We start from the raw sequence: 24,231 nt of genomic DNA, 5'->3' as shown, positions 1-24,231 counted from the left end.
TTCACTGGCTTCCTATCCATTTCCACATACAGTTCAAACTCCTCTTACTGATCTATAAGTGCATTCACTGTGCAGCTCCTCAGTACCTCTTCTCCAGTGGCGTTCCTAGGGCGGCTGACACCCGGGGCGGATCGGTGAATCGCCCCCCCCCCCCGGTGAAACGATACCTTCTCCCCCCCAGTGAAACGACACCCCCCCCCCGGGTTGCATTTTTACCTGCTGGGGGGGGGGGGCCGCGCCCGTCGGCGTCGCTCGTTCCATGCTCCTTCTGCTCAGGAACAGGAAGTAACCTGTTCCGGGGCAGAGGGAGCACGGAACAAGCGGCGCCGACAGTCGCGTGGCACCCCCCCCCCCCCCCCAGCGGCGTGCACCTGGGGCGGACCACACCCCCCCCCCCCCCTAGGAATGCCACTGCTCTCCATTCCTCCCTGGGAACTCCGTTCACTGAGTAAATCTCTCTTATGTGCACCCTTGTCCTCCACGCTAACTACAGACTCTATTCCTTTTATCTTGCTGCACCATATATGCCTGGAATAGACTTCTTGAGCCGGAACGTGAAGCTCCATCTCTGGCCGTCTTCAAATCTAAGCTAAAAGCCCACCTTTTTGATGTTACTTTTAACTCCTAACCCTTATTCACTTGTTTAGAACCCTTATTTTATCATCCTCACTTTAATATTCCCTTATCTCTTGTTTGTCTGTCCTCGTAATTAGCTTGTAAGCTCTGTCGAGAAGGGACTGTCTTCAGAAGTTCAAGTGTACGCAGAACGACGGCTGCGCAGGGGAAGCAGACAGTAACCCAAGTGGCTTCAACGTTTTGACGTCACGCCGGCAATCAACCTCCAGCCTCCTTGCCTTGTTGCATCCCTGTCAGAGAGTTTCCGGGTCCGGTCCGGTTTTTATCTTTCTAGATTGGGCATTGAGGCAGGAGTGGGTGTTCCTGCGTGCTGTGTTACTGTCCCTCTGAGAGAAGATGGCGGCGGTTGGTAGACTAGTCTGGGAAGTGGAGTAGAGAGGAGAGGGGCGGAGAAGGAGGAAGGAAGTGGTATTAGCCGGCTGCAGTCTGTGGTTAGAGCGGGGTGAGAGGCCGGGCTGCTGTTGCCATGAGTCTCCCGCTGGGAGGCCGCTAACCAGCGGGTAGGCTGCTGTCGGTATATGCGGTGGCAGGTAAGCGTTTCTGTCGCTGGTGGTTGCTTTTGTGTATTGTCCAGCCCTACTGGTGTTTCGCTTTTGTTCCTAGTCATTGTCTTTTCTTATGATCCTGTATCCAGGGTGTCTTTAGTACTTTTAATTATGAGTCTCCTTCTTTTCACCAATGCATCCAAACAGACGCTCTCCCCCCCCTCTCCCGAAATTTCAAATAAGATAAAATAATAGATTTTTGGTCGCGTGTGTTGGGGAGGGGGGCTCAGAATTAAAGTAAACCTGAAAATTTATTATAGCTTTTTTTGGGGGTGGGGGTTAACCCCGTGATCTTTCAGTAGATGTGAAACAAAAAATCCTTTATGTTTTTCCTGGAAGCATAGCAAATCTCTACATTGTTGTGGTTAAAAGCCATGTGTCTTTTTTTTCCTCCCACAGCTGTTCATGGGTAACTTAGTGACAACGATTGGCTAGATGTAAGACATATTTTAGTTTTACCTTATTCAGTATGCACAAAAACAACATCTGTAAAACCTTTGAAGTCACTATTCAATATGTAGAAAATATATGTGATAAAAGCAGGGGTGCATCTTTATCATTGTCATAAAAAGGGGAAACAAGGGTCTGGTGCACTGTGACTCAGATCCCCTTTCACCTTGTAGGTTTTTGTCCCTCCATTGCTGCTTGGTTAAGGTTTCCCAGTTTGCTTTTGTTGGGTACTGGACATAATATTATTGTTGGTACTATGTGTGGATTTACTGTGCTGGGCATAGGTAGTACAATGAAAGCTTTGCTTATTGTTTTATGAGAGAGATATTGAGTCAATGGTGGGCTTATCAGCAATAGCAAGAATGTTAAGAACTTGCTGAATTGCAGAAATAATGTATTATTTTGTAACGCCTGCATACTGCGTGTTTGCCTTTTTTTTTTTTCCCTCTCCTAGCTGACACACTCCTTTTTTCCAAATAGCATGCACTTCAGGAGACTGTTGCTAGTGTGACCAGCAATAGAGGCAGTAAAAGAAGTTTTAGGACACTTGCTTTGCACCACTTTCTAGTTGGCAATGGCCATCCTGAACTTTGGTAAACAGGAAGCGGGAGTTGGATCAGGTTCTTCAAAACAGACCAAAGGACCCTCAATGTCGGGTTAAAAAAATTTATTGAAGATGACGTGACACGGTAACATGTTTCAGCACATGCATGCCGGCCTCAAGAGTCTTGATGTATATGTTTGACATTCACATATATCCTTGACGGTATGTCTTGAAAAGGAGCATGAGTTGGTCTTTAAAAAGACTGTTAAAGGGTATAAATCACTTGAAAATGTCAAGTAATACTGTGTCATTTTCAAGCAATTTTATACCCTTTAATGGTCTTTTTAAAGACTAACTCATGCTCCTTTTCAAGACATACCATCAAGGATATATGTGATTGTCAAACATATATATCAAGACTCCTGAGGCAGGCATGCATGTGCCGAAACATGGTACTGTGTCGAGTCATCTTCAATAAATGTTTTTAACCTGACTTTGAGAATTCTTTGGTCTGTTTTGAAGAACCTGTTCCAGCTGCCACTTCCAGTTTACTGCTGTTTATTTTGTGGGACTTGTGCATTCCTTCTACTTCTGTGGTCTTTCATCCTGAACTTTGGTTCACCAGCTTTGCAGTTTGCCCATGCCTGGTGGGCTAAACAGCATTTACTTGAATGTTGATATATGTAAAATAGAAGTTCATGGTTCATTCTTGGTTGAGGGGATGGGACTTGTTATACAGCCTTTCTGTGGTTGCAATCAAAGCAATTTACATATTTTATAGAGGTACTTATTTTGTATGTTGAGCAGTAGAGGGTTAAGTGACTTGCCCAGAGTCACAAGGTTATATTTATTGCTTGAGTGTAGGTTAAAGGGCAGTTCTCTGCTAAGAACATGACTGATGCGGACCTGTAACTTAAAAAAACAAAAAAAACATTGAAGTCATCTTTCTGTCACTAGCAGAGTCGATCTATGCTCAGTCACTGACAACAAGGGTGACATTTTACAATGAGCTGCGGATTACTGCTGTGGCAGTAATTTATATGCTCTTTGTTTACAGCATGCTGTGATATTTATGGGTTGGTAATTTTGCGGTAGAACTGGCTAGTACATGCTGACAGTAAATGACCCCCTTTGTATTTGCCATGTTGTTGTGATTCGTAAATAGTATTATTGTTAATATTTTCTTGATTGTTGTTGCTACGAGAATGGTATGGGATTGCGTTACAAGACGTATGAGGAGAGACTTGCGGACCTGAACATGTTTACTCTGGAGGAAAGGAGAAACAGGGGTGATATGATACAGACGTTCAAATATTTGAAAGGTGTTAATCTGCAAACTAACCTTTTCCGGAGATGCGAAGGCAGTAGAACGAGAGGACATGAAATGAGATTGAAGGGGGGGCAGACTCAAGAAAAATGACAGGAAGTATTTTTTCACGGAGAGAGTAGTGGATGCTTGGAATGCCCTCCCGCGGGAGGTGGTGGAAATGAAAACGGTAACGGAATTCAAACATAAAGGAATCCTGCTCAGAAGGAATGGATCCTAAAGAGCTTAGACGAGATTGGGTGGCAAAGCCGGTGGCGGGAGATGGAGATGGTGCTGGGCAGACTTATACAGTCTGTGCCAGAGCCGGTGGTGGGAGGCCGGACTGGTGGTTTGGAGGCGGGGATAGTGCTGGGCAGACTTATATGGTCTGTGCCAGAACCGGTGGTGGGAGGCGGGGCTGGTGGTTGGGCGGCGGGAATAGTGCTGGGCAGACTTATATGGTCTGTGCCAGAACCGGTGGTGGGAGGCGGGGCTGGTGGTTGGGCGGCGGGAATAGTGCTGGGCAGACTTATACGGTCTGTGCCCGGAAAAGGACAGGTACAAATCAAGGTAAGGTATACACAAAAAGTAGCACATGTGAGTTTATCTTGTTGGGCAGACTGGATGGACCGTGCAGGTCTTTTTCTGCCGTCATCTACTATGTTACTATATAACAAATAGTAAAATGGTGGTAATTAGCCTGGTTACTAAGCAGGCAACATAATGCATTAAAAAAACCCCTGAAATTGTCTAACTGGAATAATAAGAAATGCCATGCTTGGTCAGAATTATGATCTGTCTAGTCCACAATGGATAGTCTGAGTCACTTGGTTGTGCCCTGCAGATTTTGTTTTTATGTAAATTATGCCTTGAGTCTTGGGGAAGGCATTTTATATATTTTAATTGATTGAATAAAGTTAATGAGTGATGATCCACTTTTTTATCATTTAGAAAGGTGATCTCCAGATCTGCCTGGGTAGTAACTGTTCATAGATCTTTACTCTTTGGACTTGTAGTATAGCTGGTAAAAAAAAAAAAAATAAGACTTGATAAGTTTTGATTACGTTCTCTGGCAGTGAATTCCATAGCTTAATTGTGCATTACTTGAAAAGAATACTTTCTTAGTGGCTCTTTTACAAAGCTGTGGTAAGCACTAATGCATGCTTGCTTTAGCCAAAAGATGGCATACTGCATGGCACATAAGGCATCCCACAGTAATTTTGCAATGTGTGCCCACTACCCATGCACTAAAAAAATATTTTTTGGCGCAGGGGACGTGTCTTGGAAGTGGAGACTGGGCGTGCTCTGCACTAATCGGTTAGTGCAACTACATGGCCATTATTGAAAAATTTAGAAAATTGGTCATTTTACCTTAACAGTAAAAATGGCCTTGGTGCGTGAGAATGACCTGCAAAACGATGCGCTAAGGCCACTTTTTACTGTTGTTTGGTAAAAGGGCTCCTTAATTATGTTTGTTCCCAGTTAATTTTATGGAGTGTTCCATAGTCCTATTTGAAAGGGTACATATCTATTTCTATTAACTTGTTCATACCACTTACGATTTTTAGAAATATCAACCTCTCTGTTTTCTGTTTCTTAGTGTTTTTGCTGTACCACCTTTCTCATCATAAGCATTAAAACCTTTACAGTAGAGTAGATTATAATATAGACATAAACACAGAAAATAGTTCTAATAGACATGAGTCAGATATGTCACAGAAGGCATGATTACAATCTCTTTGTTATAGATAAGATAAACGTGGCTAAAGGAAGGCAAAGAGCATTGCCCTTCTAAATATGTTATTCCCCACCGTTAGGAATGGTAAAGTGCGTTAAGTAGTTAACATGCATTTTTACATGCAGTAACCATGTGCTTTCGCTAATAGTTATCATGCATTAAAAATCACATTTTAACTGCTTAATGCATTGTGGGTAGGAACTAGGTGGAGAATGGGTGTGTACAAAATTGGATGCAGGTAGCATTGCTGCTGCTGTAAGTAGTGTCATATCACACACCCTCTAATCACATATCCTCTGATGCCAGTTCCAGCCTGTCCCATAGCCCAAACCTTACCCTAAGATCACAGCCCTACACCTTATTGTTCCCCCATGCAATTCCCACCCCCCCCCCCCAGGTCTTACCCAGGGTTATTCCTGGTAGTATAGTTCCCGGGATGGATGCAATCTTCCCATGCTCCTGCTTCATTGCCACCTGGATTCAAAATGCCAACTCTGACCCCTGGTGGTATTCTTAGAATACTACGCCTAGGGGGTTACTCTACCAAATAAGGAACAATTGCCTTATTTGGCAGATTGACCCCTAGCAGTAGTACCACAAGACTGCAGCTGGGCGTCAGAGCTGCCATTTTGAACCTGAAGACCAATGGACAGTTGCGTAGGGGGTTGCTCCTGCTTTGGGCACTATATCATGAGGGATCACCTGGGTAAGTATTGAAAGGTATCTGGGACCAGGGCCATGAGGGCATGGAAAGAGGATCGGATGCTTGGTTTTGGATCAGAGTTGGGGTTTAGATGGAGGGTTTGGAGCTGGAATTGGAGTGTTGGTTATTGGGCTTTGGGGAGATTGTAGTTGTGATCGTGGGGTCTGACAGTGTGTTGGGGGGAGGGGTATTAGTAACTTTGCTGTGAGCTTTTTTGTTTTGTGCCGTTCTGGAGCTTGATGGATACCTTAGTCCATAAAACAGATGCTTTCAATTCAGGCCTGTGCAGTGTGTTCCCTAACTGCAGGGCATTTGCAGAATATTACCCCTATAGCACACACGTGTTAGTTTTTGTAACTAACGTGTGGTAAGTGTAGACTTAATCATTTTTTTTCTCCTTCCCTAGTTTTGCTGTATTTTTTTGAGATGACAAAAATAAAACAATGAGGCAAACCTTGTTAAAAAAAAACCAAAGTCTTTATTAGTAGATTAAAAGCTCCCAGGTATTCAACATAAAATGCCCAACATGGCCATGGCCATTACAAGAATGGCTGTGTCAGCGGCAATAGGTCACCAGCAGATAAAAACAAAATAGACTAGGCTGGTGTGGTTATAAGAACATAGAAAGCTAAATCCTGGCAACAGTCTCTCAAAAAAAAAAAAAAAAAAAGCAAAACCCTGTGGTTGCACCATAGACCTATAACAGGGCATTATGAGATTCAAATTTTGTTTTCTGACATTTTCAAGTATTTCCTAATACTGTATTTGTTTTTTTTGACCACTGTTGTACACTCTGAGGATTTCAGTCTATTGATCTCAGAGACTGTTATTGTCCTTTTTCTGGGGCTGATGTAGAAAGCTGCTGCAGTGAGTGGTTAACAAGTGGTCAATATGCTCATGGGCTGCAGGATGCAGGAAGGGTTCCAGCGCTGAAGTTGACTCATACAGTAGACATTGGGGCTAATTTTCAAAGCACTTAGCCTTCCAAAGTTCCATAGAAACCTATGGAACTTAGCCTCCCAAAGTGCTTTGAAAATATGCCTCATTAGCGCACAGCATCTTGAAATGTATAGTAAAGAGGCTTTTTAGTAATCTTCAGCAATGTAAAGCTGTTTGCTGATGTCCACCACGTCAGCACAATGCTTATTCTGTGTGGTCTGAGATGGCACTGGGGACCAATCTCAGTCTGAAAGTCTGGTAGCTTTCTTCATCGCACCCCTCCCCCCTCCCCCATACTACCCCTGGAAAATGTAGTCACCCTCTGACAATCCCTGGTAGTCTAACGACCTCCTAATCCACCCCACCCTGACCCCAACCCCAACATAAAAAAAAAATGTATCCCTGGTAGTCTAATGTACCTCTCTTCTCTCCTTGACAACCGTCCCAGACCAGCTGCACACACCTGAAGACTAGACAGGTAATCGCAGTGCCTGCTCGCTTCTGTCTCTATTGCTGCTGTGATCCAAAATGGCAGCCGTGACCCTCTAGTGATCCATTATGACACACCACTAGGGCTCAGGTACTGCTATTATGGATCATGTTGGTGCCAGAGGCAGGAATGAGTAGATGTCGCTCCTGCCTGTCCAGTCTTGAGGTAAGTGTGGTGAGATTGGGAAGGGAATATTCTAGAATATTAAGGATATTTTTTTTTTTTTTTTAATGTTGGAGTCAGGATGGCGGGTGGGGGGGGGGGGAGGTCAGGGGCTATTAGTCTACCGGAGATTGTAAGGGGGTTGACTACCTTTGGATTGGGTCAAGTCAGAGGTTGGGGTGGGGTCTGTAAGACTAGAACTGATGCAGACCTGTGACCTTCCTGCAATTTTTTTTTTAATGTCACCCTTTCTGTAAGTTCCTGAGCCAGAAAGGGTGACACTTTGCAGCGAGCTGCTGATTACTGCTGTGTTAAAAATGTGGCAGAAATTTGCATGCTCATTGCTTACAGCATATCGCAGTATTTTGAGGTTGGTAATTTTGCGGTAGACCTGGAACACTGAGCTGGCTCTAATGCATGTCTTTCTGCTTTGGCCGCTCTAAGTGGTGACTCCTTATACGGAACCCATGATTATGTAAAATATGTAGAGATGGAAACAATCTTACGTATAAGTCTGGAGTTGTCCGTATTGGCTCAATTCAGTAAAGGGTACTAAAACTTAGGTGCAAAATTTTGGGGTGCTAAGCACCAATTCCGTAACAGCAATATTGTATGTAGTTGCCGTCATAGAATATTAACATAAGTTCGCATTTTGATGCCAAGCTCTAGGAGTGAACACTAATGCTACATCAATGGCTGCTGTAAATATTGGCAGTTATGTATGTAATTGACTTAGGGGGCATTTTCGAAAGAAACGTCCAATTTGGGATTTGGGCGTCTTTGTAAAACGTCCAAATCTGGGGGCGGGGAAAACCGTATTTTTGAAAAAAGATGGCTGTCCATCTTTCGTTTCGAAAATACCAAGGACGTCCTTGGATTTGGATGTCCTTAACTTACGGCGATTTTTGAAACCAAAGATGTCCATGTCAAAAACGTCCAAATACAAGCCATTTGGATGTGGGAGGAGCCAGCATTTGTAGTGCACTGGTCCCCCTGACATGCCAGTACACCAACCGGGCAACCTAGGAGGCACTGCAGTGGACTTCATAAATTGCTCCCAGGTACATAGCTCCCTTACCGTGTGTGCTGAGCCCCCCAACCCCCCCCCCAACCCACTACCCCCAACTGTACACCACTACCATAGCCCTTACGGGTGAAGGGTGGCACCTATATGTGGGTACATTGGGTTTGTGGTGGGTTTTAGAGGGCTTGCTGTTTCCTCCACAAACGTAACAGGTAGGGGGTGGTATGGGCCTGGGTCCGCTTGTCTGAAGTGCACTGCAGTACCTACTACAACTGCTCCAGGGACCTGCATGTGCTGTCATGGACCTGAGTATGACATCTGAGACTGGCATAAAGGCTGGCATGAAATATTTTTAAAGATGCTTTTGAAGGTGGGAGGGGGTTAGTGAACACTGGGGGAGTAACGGGAGGTCATCCTCAATTCCCTCCGGTGGTCATCTGGTCATTTCGGGCACATTTTTGTGCCTTATTCGTAAAAAAAACAAACACGTCCGGGTGAAAATGTCCAAGTTGTACTTTAGGATGTCCCTGCTTTTTTCGATTATGACTCAAAGATGTCTGTGTTAGGCACGCCCAAGTCCCACCTTCACCATGCCTCTGACACGCCCCCTTGAAATTTGGACGTCTTTGCGACGGATTGCAGTTAGAGACGTCCAAAATCGGGTTTCGATTATACCGAGATGGACGTCCATGTTCTGATTTATGTCGAATGATGGATGTCCATCTCTTTTGAAAATGAGCCTGTTAGTGCTTAATTGCTTGGCATACTCCTGACCTGCCCATACCGCTCCAACTTCCACGCCCCCCCCTTGCAGTAGTGCGCCATAGAATTTAGGTGCTAAGTTTATAGAATAGGGGCTTAAGTCATTTATGTTTCTAACTACAAATTAGAGCCAGTTAGTGCTTGCTTGATGCCAATTTAGTGCCTCCTAGTTAATTTAGGAGCCTAACGCAGCAAAAATGAGTATTATGGGATGCGCTCAGGATACCTGCAGTAACTTTGTGATCTGCACTTGCGGTGGAGAGTAGGCATTAGTAAATAGGTAACGCAGGAGCCCTTACCACCTGAAAAATAGGTGGCAGTAAGTGCTCACGCAATAATTTTGAAAAATGGCTGCACCCTCTGTCAGAGTTTAAGAAAGCACGGGACAAGCATGTGGGATCCCTTAGGAAAAGGAGCAGTTAGGGGTTATGGAGGATGGGCAGATTGGATGGACCATTTGGCCTTTATCTGCCATCATATTTCTATGTTTCTATTAGTGCATGGCTATTATTGCAAAAAAAAAATAAAAATCTGAGTTTTTATCATAGCTTAGTAAAAGGACCCCCTTTATGCCCAATTGCATATCCAGTTTTTAGTGTCCTTACAGAATTGTGGGTATTTTCCTTCTGCCATTTAGATGCTCAATTTTAGACGGTCTCCCTTTAGTTTTTGAGTCTTGATCTTTCGCATTGTTGCATTTTCTAGATCATTAATGGAATATGTTAAAATGCTAGTCACAGTACAGATCCAGAGAATTTCCTTTTAACCAGTTACTAATACACAATAGGTCATAATCTCTTATCCCATGACTAATTTCCTGTTGAGTCTTTCATGAGGAACTTTTGTAAAATGTCATTTGAAAATCCAGATATCTCTCTATATAAAACGCACCTCCGTTTTAATGAAGCCTCAAACCGGAAACTTGAAGTGGCATAGATATCCGGTTTGCCCATGAGTGTCTGCCCCGCCCTCGCGCCAAATGTGATGACATCGAGGGCGGAGCACTGACACTCAACGAATCAAGGAAGCCCATTGGTTAATCTCTGTTTCCACTCCACAACCCTGCTGTCATTCCCATACACTGAAAACCAAACCAAATCGCCGCTGCACCCCATCCCCCCGCCCACAGTCCCTCTCACCCACCATTCCGCAGCTGCTCTCTCACCGTTCCGCCGCACCCCCTCTCCTCTCTGACTCTGGCCATGCAGCAGGACGATTACTACACACGAGTGAAAGTGACCCAATCAACTACACTGTAAGCAAGGAAGCCCATTGGTTAATCTCTGTTTCCACTCCCCAACAGCCGTCATTCCCATACAGTCAAAACCAAGCACACCTAGGAGCTGCTGATCCACATTGTCGTTTTGTTTCTTCTTCCATCTGAAACACGTCTACAGCTGTTTCTACTGGATAAACTACGCCTTAAAAGCTAAAGGACAAAAGGTTTTTGTTTTTGGTTTCTTACTGCACACCTTTTTAATTTATTTGAAAGCTACCCATCTGTACATATGAATCATGAAATCTAAATTAAATATCACTAAAACAGCTTTAAAAATATTCTACCTGTTAGAAACAGCAATTTTAAACTCTGTATTGTCAGATCTTTTGTCAATAATACAAACTTTATCCAGTTAAGTGCTCGTGGCTGCGTCAGCCCCACCGTTGCCTGTCAACGTGTGTCAGAGTATGAGAGAGCTCCAGCTGCCTGTGGGTCACAACAGGACTTAGCTGGTGGATGCCAGAACCAGTCTCTCCTTAGGTTGACAGCAAATAGCAACCCCCCCCCCCCAGCACCTTGGAGGGAGGGAGGAAGGAAGGAAGGGGACAGGACCCTGGAACTGGGAGGGAGGGAGGGAAGGTGACCCTGGAACTGGGAGGGTGCAGACCCCCAAACTCTGAGGGAGGGTGGGGGGGGGGACCCTGAAACTAGAAGGGACCCTGGAACTCAGAGGGAGGGGGGATGACCCTGGAACTCGGAGGGAGGGATGGAGGGGGGACCCTGGAACTGGGAGGGAGGAGGGAGGGGCCCCTGGCACACATTCTGATTCTCACACACACACACTCTCCCTCTCACGGACACATTCGCACCCAGTCTCACTCTGTCTCTATCACACACACACTCTCGCACATTCACTCACTCTCACACAGTCAATCTCACACACACTCTCTCAAACATACACACTCCGAGGAAAACCTTGCTAGCGCCCGTTTCATTTCTGTCAGAAACTGGCCTTTTTCACTAGTACTATATTGATTGCCTCAGCCTTTATCCACATGCTTATTTGTACCTTTGGATAATTGTTTTTGTAAGTCATGACTTTTCATTAGCTAAATCCATGTTGACTTTTCCCCTCATTGAGCTTCATATCTATGGCTATGTTCTGATTTAATAATGGAATCTATTGGCACCAAATGTGGTTTACTTGGCTTTCAGCAAAGCCTTTAATACTGTCCCACAAAGGAAGTTCATGGAGATACTCAGCAGCAAGGGAGAGGGTCTCAGGCTGATAAACTGGATAGTGGTAGATAGAATTGACTCTGAAAGAAGAAAGGGGTGCCTCAGGGATCCGTCATGGGGCCAGTTCTGTTGACTATCTTTGAACCATATGGCGGAAAGGAGGAAGAGTTTGGGGGGCAATTCTATAAATTGGTGCCAAGATGTAGGCACCACAATGGGGCATGCTTGGTGCCAATTCTGTAATATCTTCTGGGCTTGCTGAAGCCATTATAGAATACTAGTACAAAGCCTCTTTGGCACACTGACTTATGTCAGTAACTAATCCAAGTCCAATTTATTTGATATACCGCAAATATGGTGAAAATCTAAGCAGTTTACAAAGTAATTAAAATATAAGGGAAGGAGAAACTTGACAAAACAAACCAATAGCAATAAAACCCAGCTGACAGTAAAAGCAGACATACACAAAAGAAAAACAGGGAAGGGGAAGATACAATTCAAATATCAGGAAAGATAGGAAAGGAAAACACGGAAGGCATCACATGCAACCAGAGACATTGGTCCAAAAAAATCACGAAGAAGAGCCTAAGAAATTATTCCCAGGATGCATTTGGGAAAGACAGAAAGAAATGATGTTATCAATTGTGATTTCAGTTTAGCAAAGGAAAGTTCAAGCCAAAGGGTAAAGAGGAAGCATATTTCACAAGGTAGGAACTACTACACTAAAACGTGAAGTTCTGTTGGTATCCAAGTGCACCTGCTGAAATGAAGGGACAGATAAGAGACTTTGATTAGATGAATGAAGAGCCCTAGTAGCTGAATATGGGGTAAGAAGGGAAGCCAGAAAAGTTGGACAGCCAGATGATTGAATCTGATGGCTGAGCACAAGAAGTTTGTAAGGGATCTTATATGAAACTTGAAGCCAGTGTTCATGGGGTAACATTGATCGTATGTACTCTTGTTGTAAATAAGTTTAACAGCAGTTTTCTGAACCAGTTAAAGTCTGTGTTTTGCGTATTAGAAAGCCTAGCGAGTTGCAATAATCCAGTTTAGATAAAACAAAGATGTACAAAAGAACACGCAATGTAGAAGGTTCCAAGAAAGAACAGATAGAGAGTATCTGTCTGATAGTGAAAAAACAAGAAGAAACCACCTTTAGAGATATGAGCATGAAAGGACAAAGAATTATCAATAATGACATCAAGAATTTTAGTAGAAGACCTCTATGGGATGGGAATACCCTTAATAGTGAGAACAGGAGGAGATACGGAAGATGAATGTCCAGAGAACACTGCGACAGATTTAGAAGGATTCAATTGCAATTTATTTTCAAAAAGCCAATTGGCAACAATATCCAATTTGCTAGAGATAGAGCTATTAGAAGAAGAAAGTACACCAAGAGGAATAAACAACTGAATATTGTCTGCATAGTTAAAAAATGTAAACTCCAGTGATGGAAGAAGAACAGTCAAAGGAGCAAGAAAGATGGTAAACAAAATAGGACCAAGAATTGAACCTTGTGGGTCACCTGAGTGTAAAGACTGTGGAGAACTTGTGCCAGAACAATAAACCACAAAAGACTGACCAGTAAGATAAGAGTGAAACTAATGCAGGGCAAGACCTGAGAAGTAAAGGTCCCTAAGACGCTGAAGTAAAATAGAATAATCAACATACATGTCAAGGGAAAACAGAACAACATCTCTACTGCCGTTGAGAATCAGTTTCACATAATTGACTAATCCGAGAAGTGTATGGAGTGCTGAGGACAAAAGCCCATTTGTCGGAGATGTCTGATTTTTGTAGATCAAACTAATGCTTTACAACTGAACAGCAATGAATTTTTCTACTATTTTAGATGGAAAGGGCAGACGTCAGATAGGTTTGTAGTTAGTGACCAAAGAAAGGTCACCCTTAGGATCTTTAATGAGGGGCTGTACGACAGCTTGTTTCCATGAGGCTGGAAAGCCCCCAGAGGTCAAGCTACTTCATACCATAAAGAAAAGGTAAGAGTGAGTGGATGAACTACCAAACAGAAATGCAGTCAGTGGGCCATTAAGAGGAGGTGAAGCTTTGATGAAGGAAGTTGTCTTAAGATGAGAAGCAAAAGTAAGATTAAATGAAGAAAAAGAGGCTAAAGGAATCAAAGAAGAAATAGAAATTGAAAGGGAAGGAGGGAGGGGGTGGTTAGTGGTGGGGATAGAAGTGGGGGAAGACTAGAAACTTGTGATTGTCAAAGTTTTTTGTTTTTAGCAGTTTTTTCATAAAATCCAACATCAAAATCCTCAGCAGAGAGTTGACATAGCATTGATGATGATGATGGATTGGTAAGTCTCCTCAGCATACTATAAAGTTTAGAAGTATGCTGATCATTCTGTAGCATATTTAGACAAATATGCACATTTAGCTTTTACAATATTGTGTTTGTAAAGTGTACAATGTGTAAGTTGGTGCGCCTAAGTGCACCATTGCAATGTGCACAACAGATAGTATTCTGTAAGTTGTGTGCATTACTTGGTGACCAGCAGTGTTGTTCAAAATACTAGGTCAAAGTACTTAAGTAAAAGTAACAATAAATGTATATTTTAATACTTAAGTAAAAGTACAGTGAAAAACACATTAAAAAATGTACTTTTGTGAAAGTAAAACAGTTATTGCCTAATATAATACTTTTAGAGTAAAAAGTAAAAGTATTGCAACTATAATGAATGCATCTATTGTTAATGTTTTTATCCCAACAACTTTATTGTTCTACAGTTCAGTCCACTTTGCTTTTAGTAGAACTAAATTTTGACTGTTGCTCGTGCCTGAGTCCAGTACAGATAAAAAGTTGTTCAACACTTGCACTAGCAGGAAGTGGATAGTTCAATCTGATATAAAATAAATTCCTACAAATCGGGCCAGGTTGCAGTATCACTGATGTCTTCTGACTCGGTCTGCAGGTTTTGATCAAGAGAATCTCTATATAGCAAAGAATACTTTATCATCATTATCTGCATTAGAAATAGTGCCATCTAATCCATAACTTGCATCTTCATCTTCGTTATCATCATCGTGCTATCCAATTACAAAGAAGGCTTTCACAAAGTTGGAATCATTGTCTGTTGTTCTAATAATTTTTCGTCTGATGTCAAACTGTTTGAATGTCTTCCAGAATTGAATCAAGTTTGTGAGAACCCTTTAGTCTTAATGCCAGACCAGCAGACTTCTTCACTAAAGAACCTATGAATCCAGTAGACAGTCACCCCAATGCAAAATTTTCCACAGGATGACCCAGCAGTCTGTTGTGGTAGAGATATATGTTAGAGAATGACACGCGGACAGAGCTTGCGGAGGACAGATCCCATGGGGATGGAGTGAAGATGGGGACAGAGCCCATGGGGACAAACTTTGTCCCTTGTCATTTTCTACTTTGAAGCCTGTTAATGAACTGGACTGTTATTTATGTTTCAGTGATGCAGACAATATTTTGATTTTTTTGGAAAAACAAGCAAACATGCTGGCCACAACTAGCAAAATTTGCATAGGGGATCCTGTACATCTTGCTACCAGCACGTCTTCTAAGAAGACATCTGTTGCAGGAAGGACTGTGGAAGACAGAAGAGCTAGACTGAATCCTGAGATTGTTGATGGCTTCTTATTCATCCACAGATTAAAAAATCATAACAGTGCTTCATAGGGCATATTTCTCCTCCCTTGGGCATACAGAACGGGTTGTATTTTGTACCCCTGGACATTTTAACAGGGTGGATTAGGATTCCTTAGAAATCGGCTATTGTTGGGGTTAGAAAGGTAGAGGATGTTGGTGAGGAGGGTTATTATAGCTGCTTGCTGTTATTATTGTTTTCTATTCGTAATTTATACACAACAGTTGCACAGCATAGTCCTTTTTATACTTTATCAAAAAGAGTTAAATATAAAATCATAATTGTTTGAGGCTTCTACAGATGAGGACAGAGCCCACGGAGATGTAACCTGCGGGGATGGAGACAAGGTCTGCGGGGACGGGGTGGGGGCGGAGACAGAACCTGTGGGGATCTGGTGGGGACAGAGACAATCCATGTGGATGGGGACAAACTTTGTCCCTGTGTCGTTCTCTAATATATGTCTGCTCATCAAGAATTGCTACCATCTTCAGCTTCCTGTGGGGATTGAGTGGGGACAGAGACAGAACCCACCCAGACGGGGACAAACTTTGTCCCTGTGTCATACTCTTATATATGTCTGCTCACCAAGAATTGCTTCTAGCTTCAGCTTCATCTCTGCTTTAAAATCACCCAACTCATCACTGTTCTGTTGGACTGGAGACCAGTAACCAGTTCAACAAACACAAGCAACTCCGCTGTTCTCCTAGGAATCATCATTTACATTTTGTGTCCACTTTTGCTTTTTACTTTTAATTGCAAGCATCAGATGTAACTGAGTAAAAGTAGTAAAAATTGGCAAAATTATTACTTTAGTAAAAGTAACAAATGTTATCCTGTACTTCTTTACAAGTAAAAGTGACAGTTTTTACTTAAGTACAGTAACTAGTTAATTTATTTAGTTTTTATACAGCACTGGTGACAAGCCTATGCTGTGCACACATGTATGCCCCCCTTACAGTTGCACACTAAGCACCTTAGTGTGCTGGTTACTGAATAGCACCTAGCACTTACACATGATTAGCACCAATAATTGTAAATTATGTAAAGGGAAAGAGGATGGGATTTGATATATCACCTTTTCTGTGGTTACAATCAAAGCGGTTTACATATTATATACAGGTACTTATTTTGTACGGGGGGGCAGTGGAGGGGGTTAAGTGACTTGTCCAGAGTCACAGGGAGCTGCAGTGGGAATTGACCCTAGGATCAAAGCCCGCTGCACTAACCACAAGGCTACTCCTCCACTCCATTTTGTGTTCTGTAACATGTGCAATATAGAATTGCCTTTATTTTTGTCTTTTGCAGATTGCATGAAAACTTGTAACAAGAGTTGACATATTTGAGGGAGTAGAGAAAATGAGAATTGGCAATCAAGCTTCAGTGCAGAGAAGAGCAGAGTAATTTTGGGGTACACAAATCAAAAGGTGCATGGACTAGGAAAGAGACTTCCAGTTGATTGTATATGATCTGAAGTTAGCAAAACTGAGAAGGCAGTGGCTAGAGCCTGAGGGGTACTGGACTGAGTATAGAGTGGCATAACTTGCAGAAAAAGAGAGAATTTCCTTGTACAGGTCATTGGTGAGTGTTCACTTAGAATACTGCGTTTGGTTTTGGAGGCTGTATCTCAATAAGGATATAAAAGAGACTAACATAGTAACATAGTAGATGACGGCCGAAAAAGACGTGCACGGTCCATCCAGTCTGCCCAACAAGATAACTCATATGTGCTACTTTTTGTGTATACCTTACCTTGATTTGTATCTGTCTTTTTCAGGGCACAGACCATATAAGTCTGCCCAGCACTAGCCCCGCCTCCCAACCACCAGCCCCTTGATTTTATTCCTATGGACCCTTCTTCAGATAATTCAAGCTAAGCGTTAGTAAAAGGTCCCCCTAGAGGTGGTCCTGAGAAAATCAACCAGAAGACTACCACAGAGCTTATGGTTTCTGCAACACCAATAGATCTTCTCCCACAAGGCTTCTCTTTCATCAGTATGCATGTGTTTGCTTATGTGTCAAGAAACCCATAAGGCATTTGAACAGACCTTCTCAAACAGGCGCTATTGCTCTAGCAAAACACCTAAGAAAGTCAGTGAGGATAGCCAGGGTTTTAGCTTCATGTGAGTTCCTTCAGGACACAGATGCAGAATTTCTAGAAATTTTGAAGTGATTGGAAATCATTTTTTTTTTTTCTATGGGTTTGGTTTTCTAGAAGAAAACAAATTTTGGGAAACAAAAATAATTTGCAATGCTTATTTTTGTATAATGTTTAACTTTAGTGACAGATCCCTTTCTGTCTTTAAAACAATAAAGTACAGTAATTTTTTTTCACACTTACCATGCATTAAGCACATGCCTTTGTGGTAACTTTTGGGGGTATAGGCAACATCTGGCCTGCAAGTACTGCACAAAATAGTGGCCACATGGTAAATACATCAGCAGATAGCACGGATGCACTTATGTTAACTGCTGATTCATTTACCATGGTCTGTTGTGCTAATGTGTGTGTGTGTACATATAGATATATATCTAGATCTGTATATGTAAAAAGGCTGATTGCCCCCTCCCCCCCCCCAGTACTTATCTCTGATATCCCTGGTGGTATAGGAGCAGGGAAGGCGCGATCCCCTGACACACTTACCCTGTTTCCATCGGGGTTCAAAATGGTAGCTCTGCCTCCTTGTGATGGTTTTGTGGGATTACCTCTAGGGGATCAAGCTGACAAATATACTGCTGCATACATGTTCTTTTAACCTTAACACACACTAACACATTCTGATGTTTAATAAACATGTAATTTAGTTCATTTTATTATTCTTTCCAAACCAACTGAATATTTGGATACAACTCTATTCAAACCATGCCTCTCTTCTGGTCCTCAATTTTATTTTACTTTTTTTTTTTTAATTTAACTCGTTCAATCTCAACCCTCTTGGGCACTGGCCATCACTTTTTAGGATCCAGGGAAATCTCCACACCCTGGCTATACTTTGCCCTACCTGTTTTGTTTATTTATTTATTTATTTGCCTTCCATACCTTTGAACCATTCACCTCTCCTTTCACCTTTTTCAGCTGCTACTGCTGAATCATTGCTTTATTTTGGCATGCACTACACAGCTGTCAGTGAATGCCTGATCACTTGTCTCAGTTTCAAGTCTTTTTGAGACCAGCCTGAGAGTTTAGGCTCTGTACTGTTCAAACTTACAAAGAATTATGTTGTACAGGCCAGAAGAAAGTCGTGTGGTGGTGGCTAAGAAGGACATTGAAAGAAGGCAAATACCGGATGCTACAGTAAAAAATGTTCTGTCATGGCAACCTGGCACCCCAAGATTTGTTGAGCTTTTGTTATATAGGGAGTTGGTATTCCAACAGGATGAATAAATGGCAAAAGAAGTTTTGTGCTGGTAAGTATCTCGGGAGCCCTGGGAATAATACGCCTGGGCGAATTCTGTGCTGTTTATTTATAGCTTTTTTTGCACAGAATTTTCCCTTTCTAAGGCCCGAAATTTCCTTCTGTTTCCTTAATTGCACACTCACCTTTGTTCCCCCCCTCACCCTCCCCAATGGCACAATTACATTTCTCTGCCACGCCCACTCCTCGTGCTCCTGGAGCTCACTCTCCCCCTCCCCTGCAGAGATCGCATGGCAGGAAGAAGAAGAAGTGAGCCGTTGCACATTGTTTCACTTCCTCCTCCTTCTCTGCTAGCTTAGTCTTGACTGCTTATATGAACAGTGGGACCCTCTCACAATTCACATAGACAGTCTGGTCTAAGCTAGCAGAAGAGGAGGAAGTAGTGACCTGATGTGCAGTGGTTCACTTCCTTCTCCTGCTGTGTGGGGGAGGGGGGGAGAGACCCAATGCCGCCATTCAGCAGAATTCTGCACAATAATTGCAGAATTATGTGCGTTCTGTGGGGCGGGGGATTCTGCGTTGCTCAGTTGTACAGAATTTTCCTAGAAGTAGAATATAAGGAGATGTAGTGAGGAAGCAGGAGGTGGTTGAGAAGTCTTTACCAGAAGGGGAAGTAGCAGATAGGGGTGTGGACTGCCAGAAAATGTTAATTTTCAGGGTTATTCTATAACTGGGTGTCTGCAGTTCTGCACACATGCTGAGAAGATTGACACTTAAGCATGTACTTGTCTACACGCTATTCTATAAGGTAGCTCATAAGTACCTTGGCGCATAACTGCAAGGGGATACACACATGGGTGGATCATGAGACGTGGATGGGCATATCTCCAACATAAGTGTGTCATTTGTAGAATACTGTAAGTTACGTCCATTGCATGGGCACTTAAGCGTGCATATTTATTCCTGCCATTGAGCTGCTGTAAACAGGTGCACTAACTTGGTTTACACTAGTATTCTATAATGGCATCTTGGTGCACAGATGCTTTTATAGAATTGGCTCTCTGTGTGTGGCATCAACGTGCTTAACTGGGAGCACTAAGTTACAAACCTGCCGTCCTCTCTTCAGTTCATTTATTCAAAATTAATTCTTTGTCCTTTGTTTTATAGTAATCTATGGGTGGCTGATGCATGAAATGGCCTCCTAGTGGAGGTTTTAGAGGAAGGAATTATAGAACTTAGTATCTGGTAAGAATGGGCAGATTTGATAGGTGATATGATCTTTATCCACTGTCATTTTCTGTTTCTATGTCCTATTCAACTACAGTATTTCCATGGCTTGGTGTTCATTTTTAGGCTTAGTATTAATTTTTTAAACATTTTTTTAATATTATTTTTTTTGGTGATAGTTTAAAAAAAAAAATTGCATTTATTAGTACAGTGCAAGGGTCTGGAACCAAAGAAATACATGCAGTTAACCGGAGCATGCACTTAACCGTTGTGACCCAAAGAAGCTTGACAGCTGATAAACATATGTACAGTACTGTTTATTATACGTACAGTTTACAGTTTCTGTTAACTGACGTTAGACTTACTTGAAGTAATCAGTCATAGTCCTCTGTACACTCTTATGTCTGTGAGTTCCATAGACTACGTCTGCCAGAAAGTAAAAACTGTCATAGCACTGACATCCAGTGGCCTCCAGATAGGCCCGCACGGTGTTGAGACTCTCCTACGCTCTTGCAAAAGTGACCGGAGGTTGTTGAATTTTGTCAGCATGTGCCTTGCAGCTCATTTCATCATCTGTTTTATCATCAGCCGTTGCCTGCGTGTAGGCACATAATCTGGACGTCAGTGCTTTCGTCAGCTGTTTGTAGATCGTAATCAACAGCTACATAGTGATGAAACTCCTCTTCAGTAACACCGGCTGGGATGTCAATAGCCTGTTCATCTGACGCGTTTGCAACAGCTGCATCTGTTTCGTCCCTCTCCACATCCCTAACAAAGCTTGCCCGCTTGTAGCAGTTCACAATGGTTGCCTGTGTAACATGATTCCAGGCTTCTTTCTGCATATGTAGGGAATCCAACAGTGATAGATTATGAGCCAGTTGAACAGCACGTTTATCCTTGCCAGTCTGGTCATCCATAATGCTCATCAGACGACATAGCACACGAGCCCGATAATGTTTGAAATTGGCTATTATGCCCTGATCCATAGGTTGGATCAGAGAGGTAGTGTTTGGTGGGAGGAAGACAACCTTTACGTTAGACAGCCTGACATCATCACTGTGTGCAGCACGATTATCACAAAGCAACAAAATCTGATGCTTTTGTACCCACATTCTAGGGTCTAACTTCTTTAGCCACTGCTTCCAAATTTCCCCAGTCATCCATGAATTTGCATTAGCATCATATGACACAGGAAGTCGCTTAACATTCTTGAAGCAAGGGAGCTGTTTGCTCTTTCCAATGACGAGTGGTTCCAACTTCTCACTCCCATCCATATTGCAGCAAAGGAGGATTGTCAGTCAGTCTTTCGACGTTTTACTTCCTGTAGTTTCGGCTTGTTTGAATGCAAGTGTTCCATCAGGAATTGCTCGCCAGTGGAGACCATTTTCGTCAGCATTGAAAATGTTGTGAGGTGCAAACTCGTTCAAGATGGTAGGAAGAACTGAAACAACCCAATTTTCAGCACCAAAGTCATCAGCGTCTTGTTTTTCACCATGCTGTTTCTTGAATTTTATGTTGTTCCTCTCCTTCCATCTTTCTAACTATCCAACAGTGGCCTTGAATTCAGTTAGTCCAAGACTTTAAGCTAGCTGATTAGCTTTCTCCATAAGCAGTGGACCACTGACAGGAAACTGCTCCTGACTTGAGAAAACCACCGAAGAAGGGCATCTTCTACCTCTTTAGCTTTTCCCGCCCGTTTTCGTTTCCGGGTGGATTTGTATTGTTTTGCCAGTCTTCCAGAAGCTGGTCTTTCTGCTTCAAGATACTTGAAATTTGACTGGGATTGACACCATATTCTTTAGCAATAGATGCTTGACTTTGTTTTCTAATTTTTTAAGAACTTCTATTCGTTCAGCCAGTGTTAAAGTCTTACAGTTGCGCGACGACGACTCCAGTGTACACTCTAACAACATTCTTTCGCTTCTTCTGCCAGTGGCAGTTAACTAACGAGATTTCAAATTTACTGACCCTTTGTCACGCGCCAATCGGCTTCCATATTCCACGCATACACTTATGCTGAGTCTTTCCTGCAGAGGAGCGGTCTTAAACCATGCATATAAGCGAATCTTGTACTTATCTGTGGTGCGCTAAACCGAAGTTTGTCCCCATAGAAATTGATGGCGCCAAAAACGGGACCAAAGTACGGCATGCAGTTAAACAGAGCATGCGCTTATCCGATGTGCACTTAAATGGAGTGCACTGTACTAATTTTAGTCATTGCATTTTACCTTGAGCCATCATTGTAAAGTAAAATAAATACATGAATTCAGGGAAAATAATTTTAATATTTATATACTACTTAGACCTAAGTGGTTTACAGTTTAATTTTACAGGTACTGGGTCTGTCCCTAGTGGGCTCACAGTCTAAGTAGTACATTGTACTACTGTTGTACCTGGGGCAATGGAGGGTTAAGTGACTTGCCCAGGGTCACGCAGAGCTGCAGAGAGAATTGAACGTGGATCTCCAAGATCTCAACCCACTGCTGACCATCAATACAAGGGTATAACAGAATGTTTTCTTAATGCAATTTAGGATGCTTCGGGCCCTGTTTACTAAGCCACGCTAAGGGTGTGCTAGCGTTTTTAGCATGTGCTAATCGCTAAAGTCGCCCATAGGAACATATGGGCGACTCTAGTGTTTAGCGCACGCTAATTTTTAGAGTGCACTAAAAAAGCTAGCACACCTTAGTAAGCAGGGTCATTAATTTTTTTAGCATGTATTAAAATAGAATAGCTGATAAGTCACCTGGGTAGCTGAACAACTTAATATTAGATAGAAGTGGTAGTGTTCTTTCTCTGAGAACAAGTAGACCTTCTTATTCTCACATCTGGGTAATGTCATCTGGTGGGGACACTGACTAATGAATGAAGTAGAAAATTCAAGCAGCGTCCCTCCGCACATGCACTGGTGCCTTCCTGCTCTACGTGTGAGTGCAGGTCCTCCAGTCTTGTTTTTTTCTGTGAAGCTGAGAGGATGTGTTCGCGTGTGCTCTCCTCACACTGTGCTTCTTTTTCACAAAAATGCTGTGCAGTTTTCTTTTTTAGTCTTTTTTCTCTCCTTTTTTTTTCTTTTTGTTTCTCAACACTGTATATTCCTTTTAGAATTTCTTGGCCCTTTTAAAGCTTTTTCTTTATTTTCATTTGTGACTGTCCAGTTTAGGCCACAGCTCTGACCTCAGTTTGAATGTGCCCCTTTTTGAGGGTTCAAGATTGAGGAGTTTAATTTGGCTGAGGTTCTTTTTTTTGATGTCTCAGAAGACTCCCATTGGCTTCAAGAGGTACACCAAATCCAAAGGTCTCTATTCTATCCTCATCCTTCTCGATCTATCCGCCGCTTTTGACACTGTTGATCACAGCCTACTTCTTGATACGCTGTCTTCATTTGGATTCCAGGGCTCTGTTCCTTCCTGGTTCTCCTCCTACCTCTCGCTTCGCACCTTTAGTGTACACTCTGGTAGATCCTCTTCCACTTCTATTCCTCTACCTATCGGTGTACTTCAGGGTTCTGTTCTCGGCCCTCTCCTGTTTTCCATCAACACTTCTTCCCTTGGCTGTCTGATATCATCCCATGGCTTTCAGTACCACCTCTATGCTGATGACTCCCAAATTTACCTCTCTACCCCTGAAATCTCAACCAGCATCCAGACCAAGGTTTCAGCCTGCTTATCTGATATCGCTGCCTGGATGTCTCAGCGTCATCTAAAACTTAACATAGCCAAAACCGAGCTTCTCATCTTTCCCCCTAAACCTACCTCTCCTCTCCCCCCTTTCTGTATTTCTGTGGATGGCACTCTCATTCTCCCTGTCTCATCAGCTCATAACCTTGGGGTCATCTTTGACTTCTCTCTCTCTCCTTCTCTGCTCATATTCAACAGATTGCCAAAACCTGTCGTTTTTTCCTCTATAACATTAGCAAAATCCATCCCTTCATCTCTGAGCACTCTACCAGAACCCTTATCCACACTATTATCACCTCTTGTCTTGATTATTGTAACCTGCTTCTCACCGGCCTCCCTCTTAGCCATCTCTGTTCTCTTCAATCTGTCCAAAACTCTCATTTTTCGCCAAAGTCGATATGCTCACATTAGCCCCCTCCTTAAGTCACTTCACTGGCTCCCTAAATGTTTCCGTATTCAGTTCAAACTTCTCTTATTGACCTATAAGTGTATTCACTGTGCCGCTCCCCACCACCTCTCCACTCTCGTCTCTCCCTACGCTCCACCTTGGGTACTCCGTTCTGTAGATAAATC

General features: G+C 42.8%; 1 protein-coding gene across 1 annotated transcript in view; it reads left to right on the top strand.

Annotated features, from left to right (window-relative positions):
- The first annotated feature begins 873 nt into the window (after positions 1–873).
- Positions 874–24,231, top strand: part of LOC115463193 (adenomatous polyposis coli protein-like) — a 343,184-nt gene continuing 319,826 nt past the window's right edge. The window contains exon 1 of the mRNA XM_030193482.1: positions 874–1,166. Within this exon, the coding sequence (XP_030049342.1) occupies positions 1,155–1,166 (12 nt within the window). The 5' untranslated portion in view covers positions 874–1,154. The remainder of the gene's footprint in view (positions 1,167–24,231) is intronic.

The sequence above is a fragment of the Microcaecilia unicolor genome, chromosome 2 (assembly GCF_901765095.1).
Source record: "Microcaecilia unicolor chromosome 2, aMicUni1.1, whole genome shotgun sequence".
In the NCBI taxonomy this organism is placed as follows: Eukaryota; Metazoa; Chordata; class Amphibia; order Gymnophiona; family Siphonopidae; genus Microcaecilia; species Microcaecilia unicolor.
Note: the sequence above shows the minus strand (reverse complement) of the source record. Positions and strands in the feature narration are given on the sequence as shown.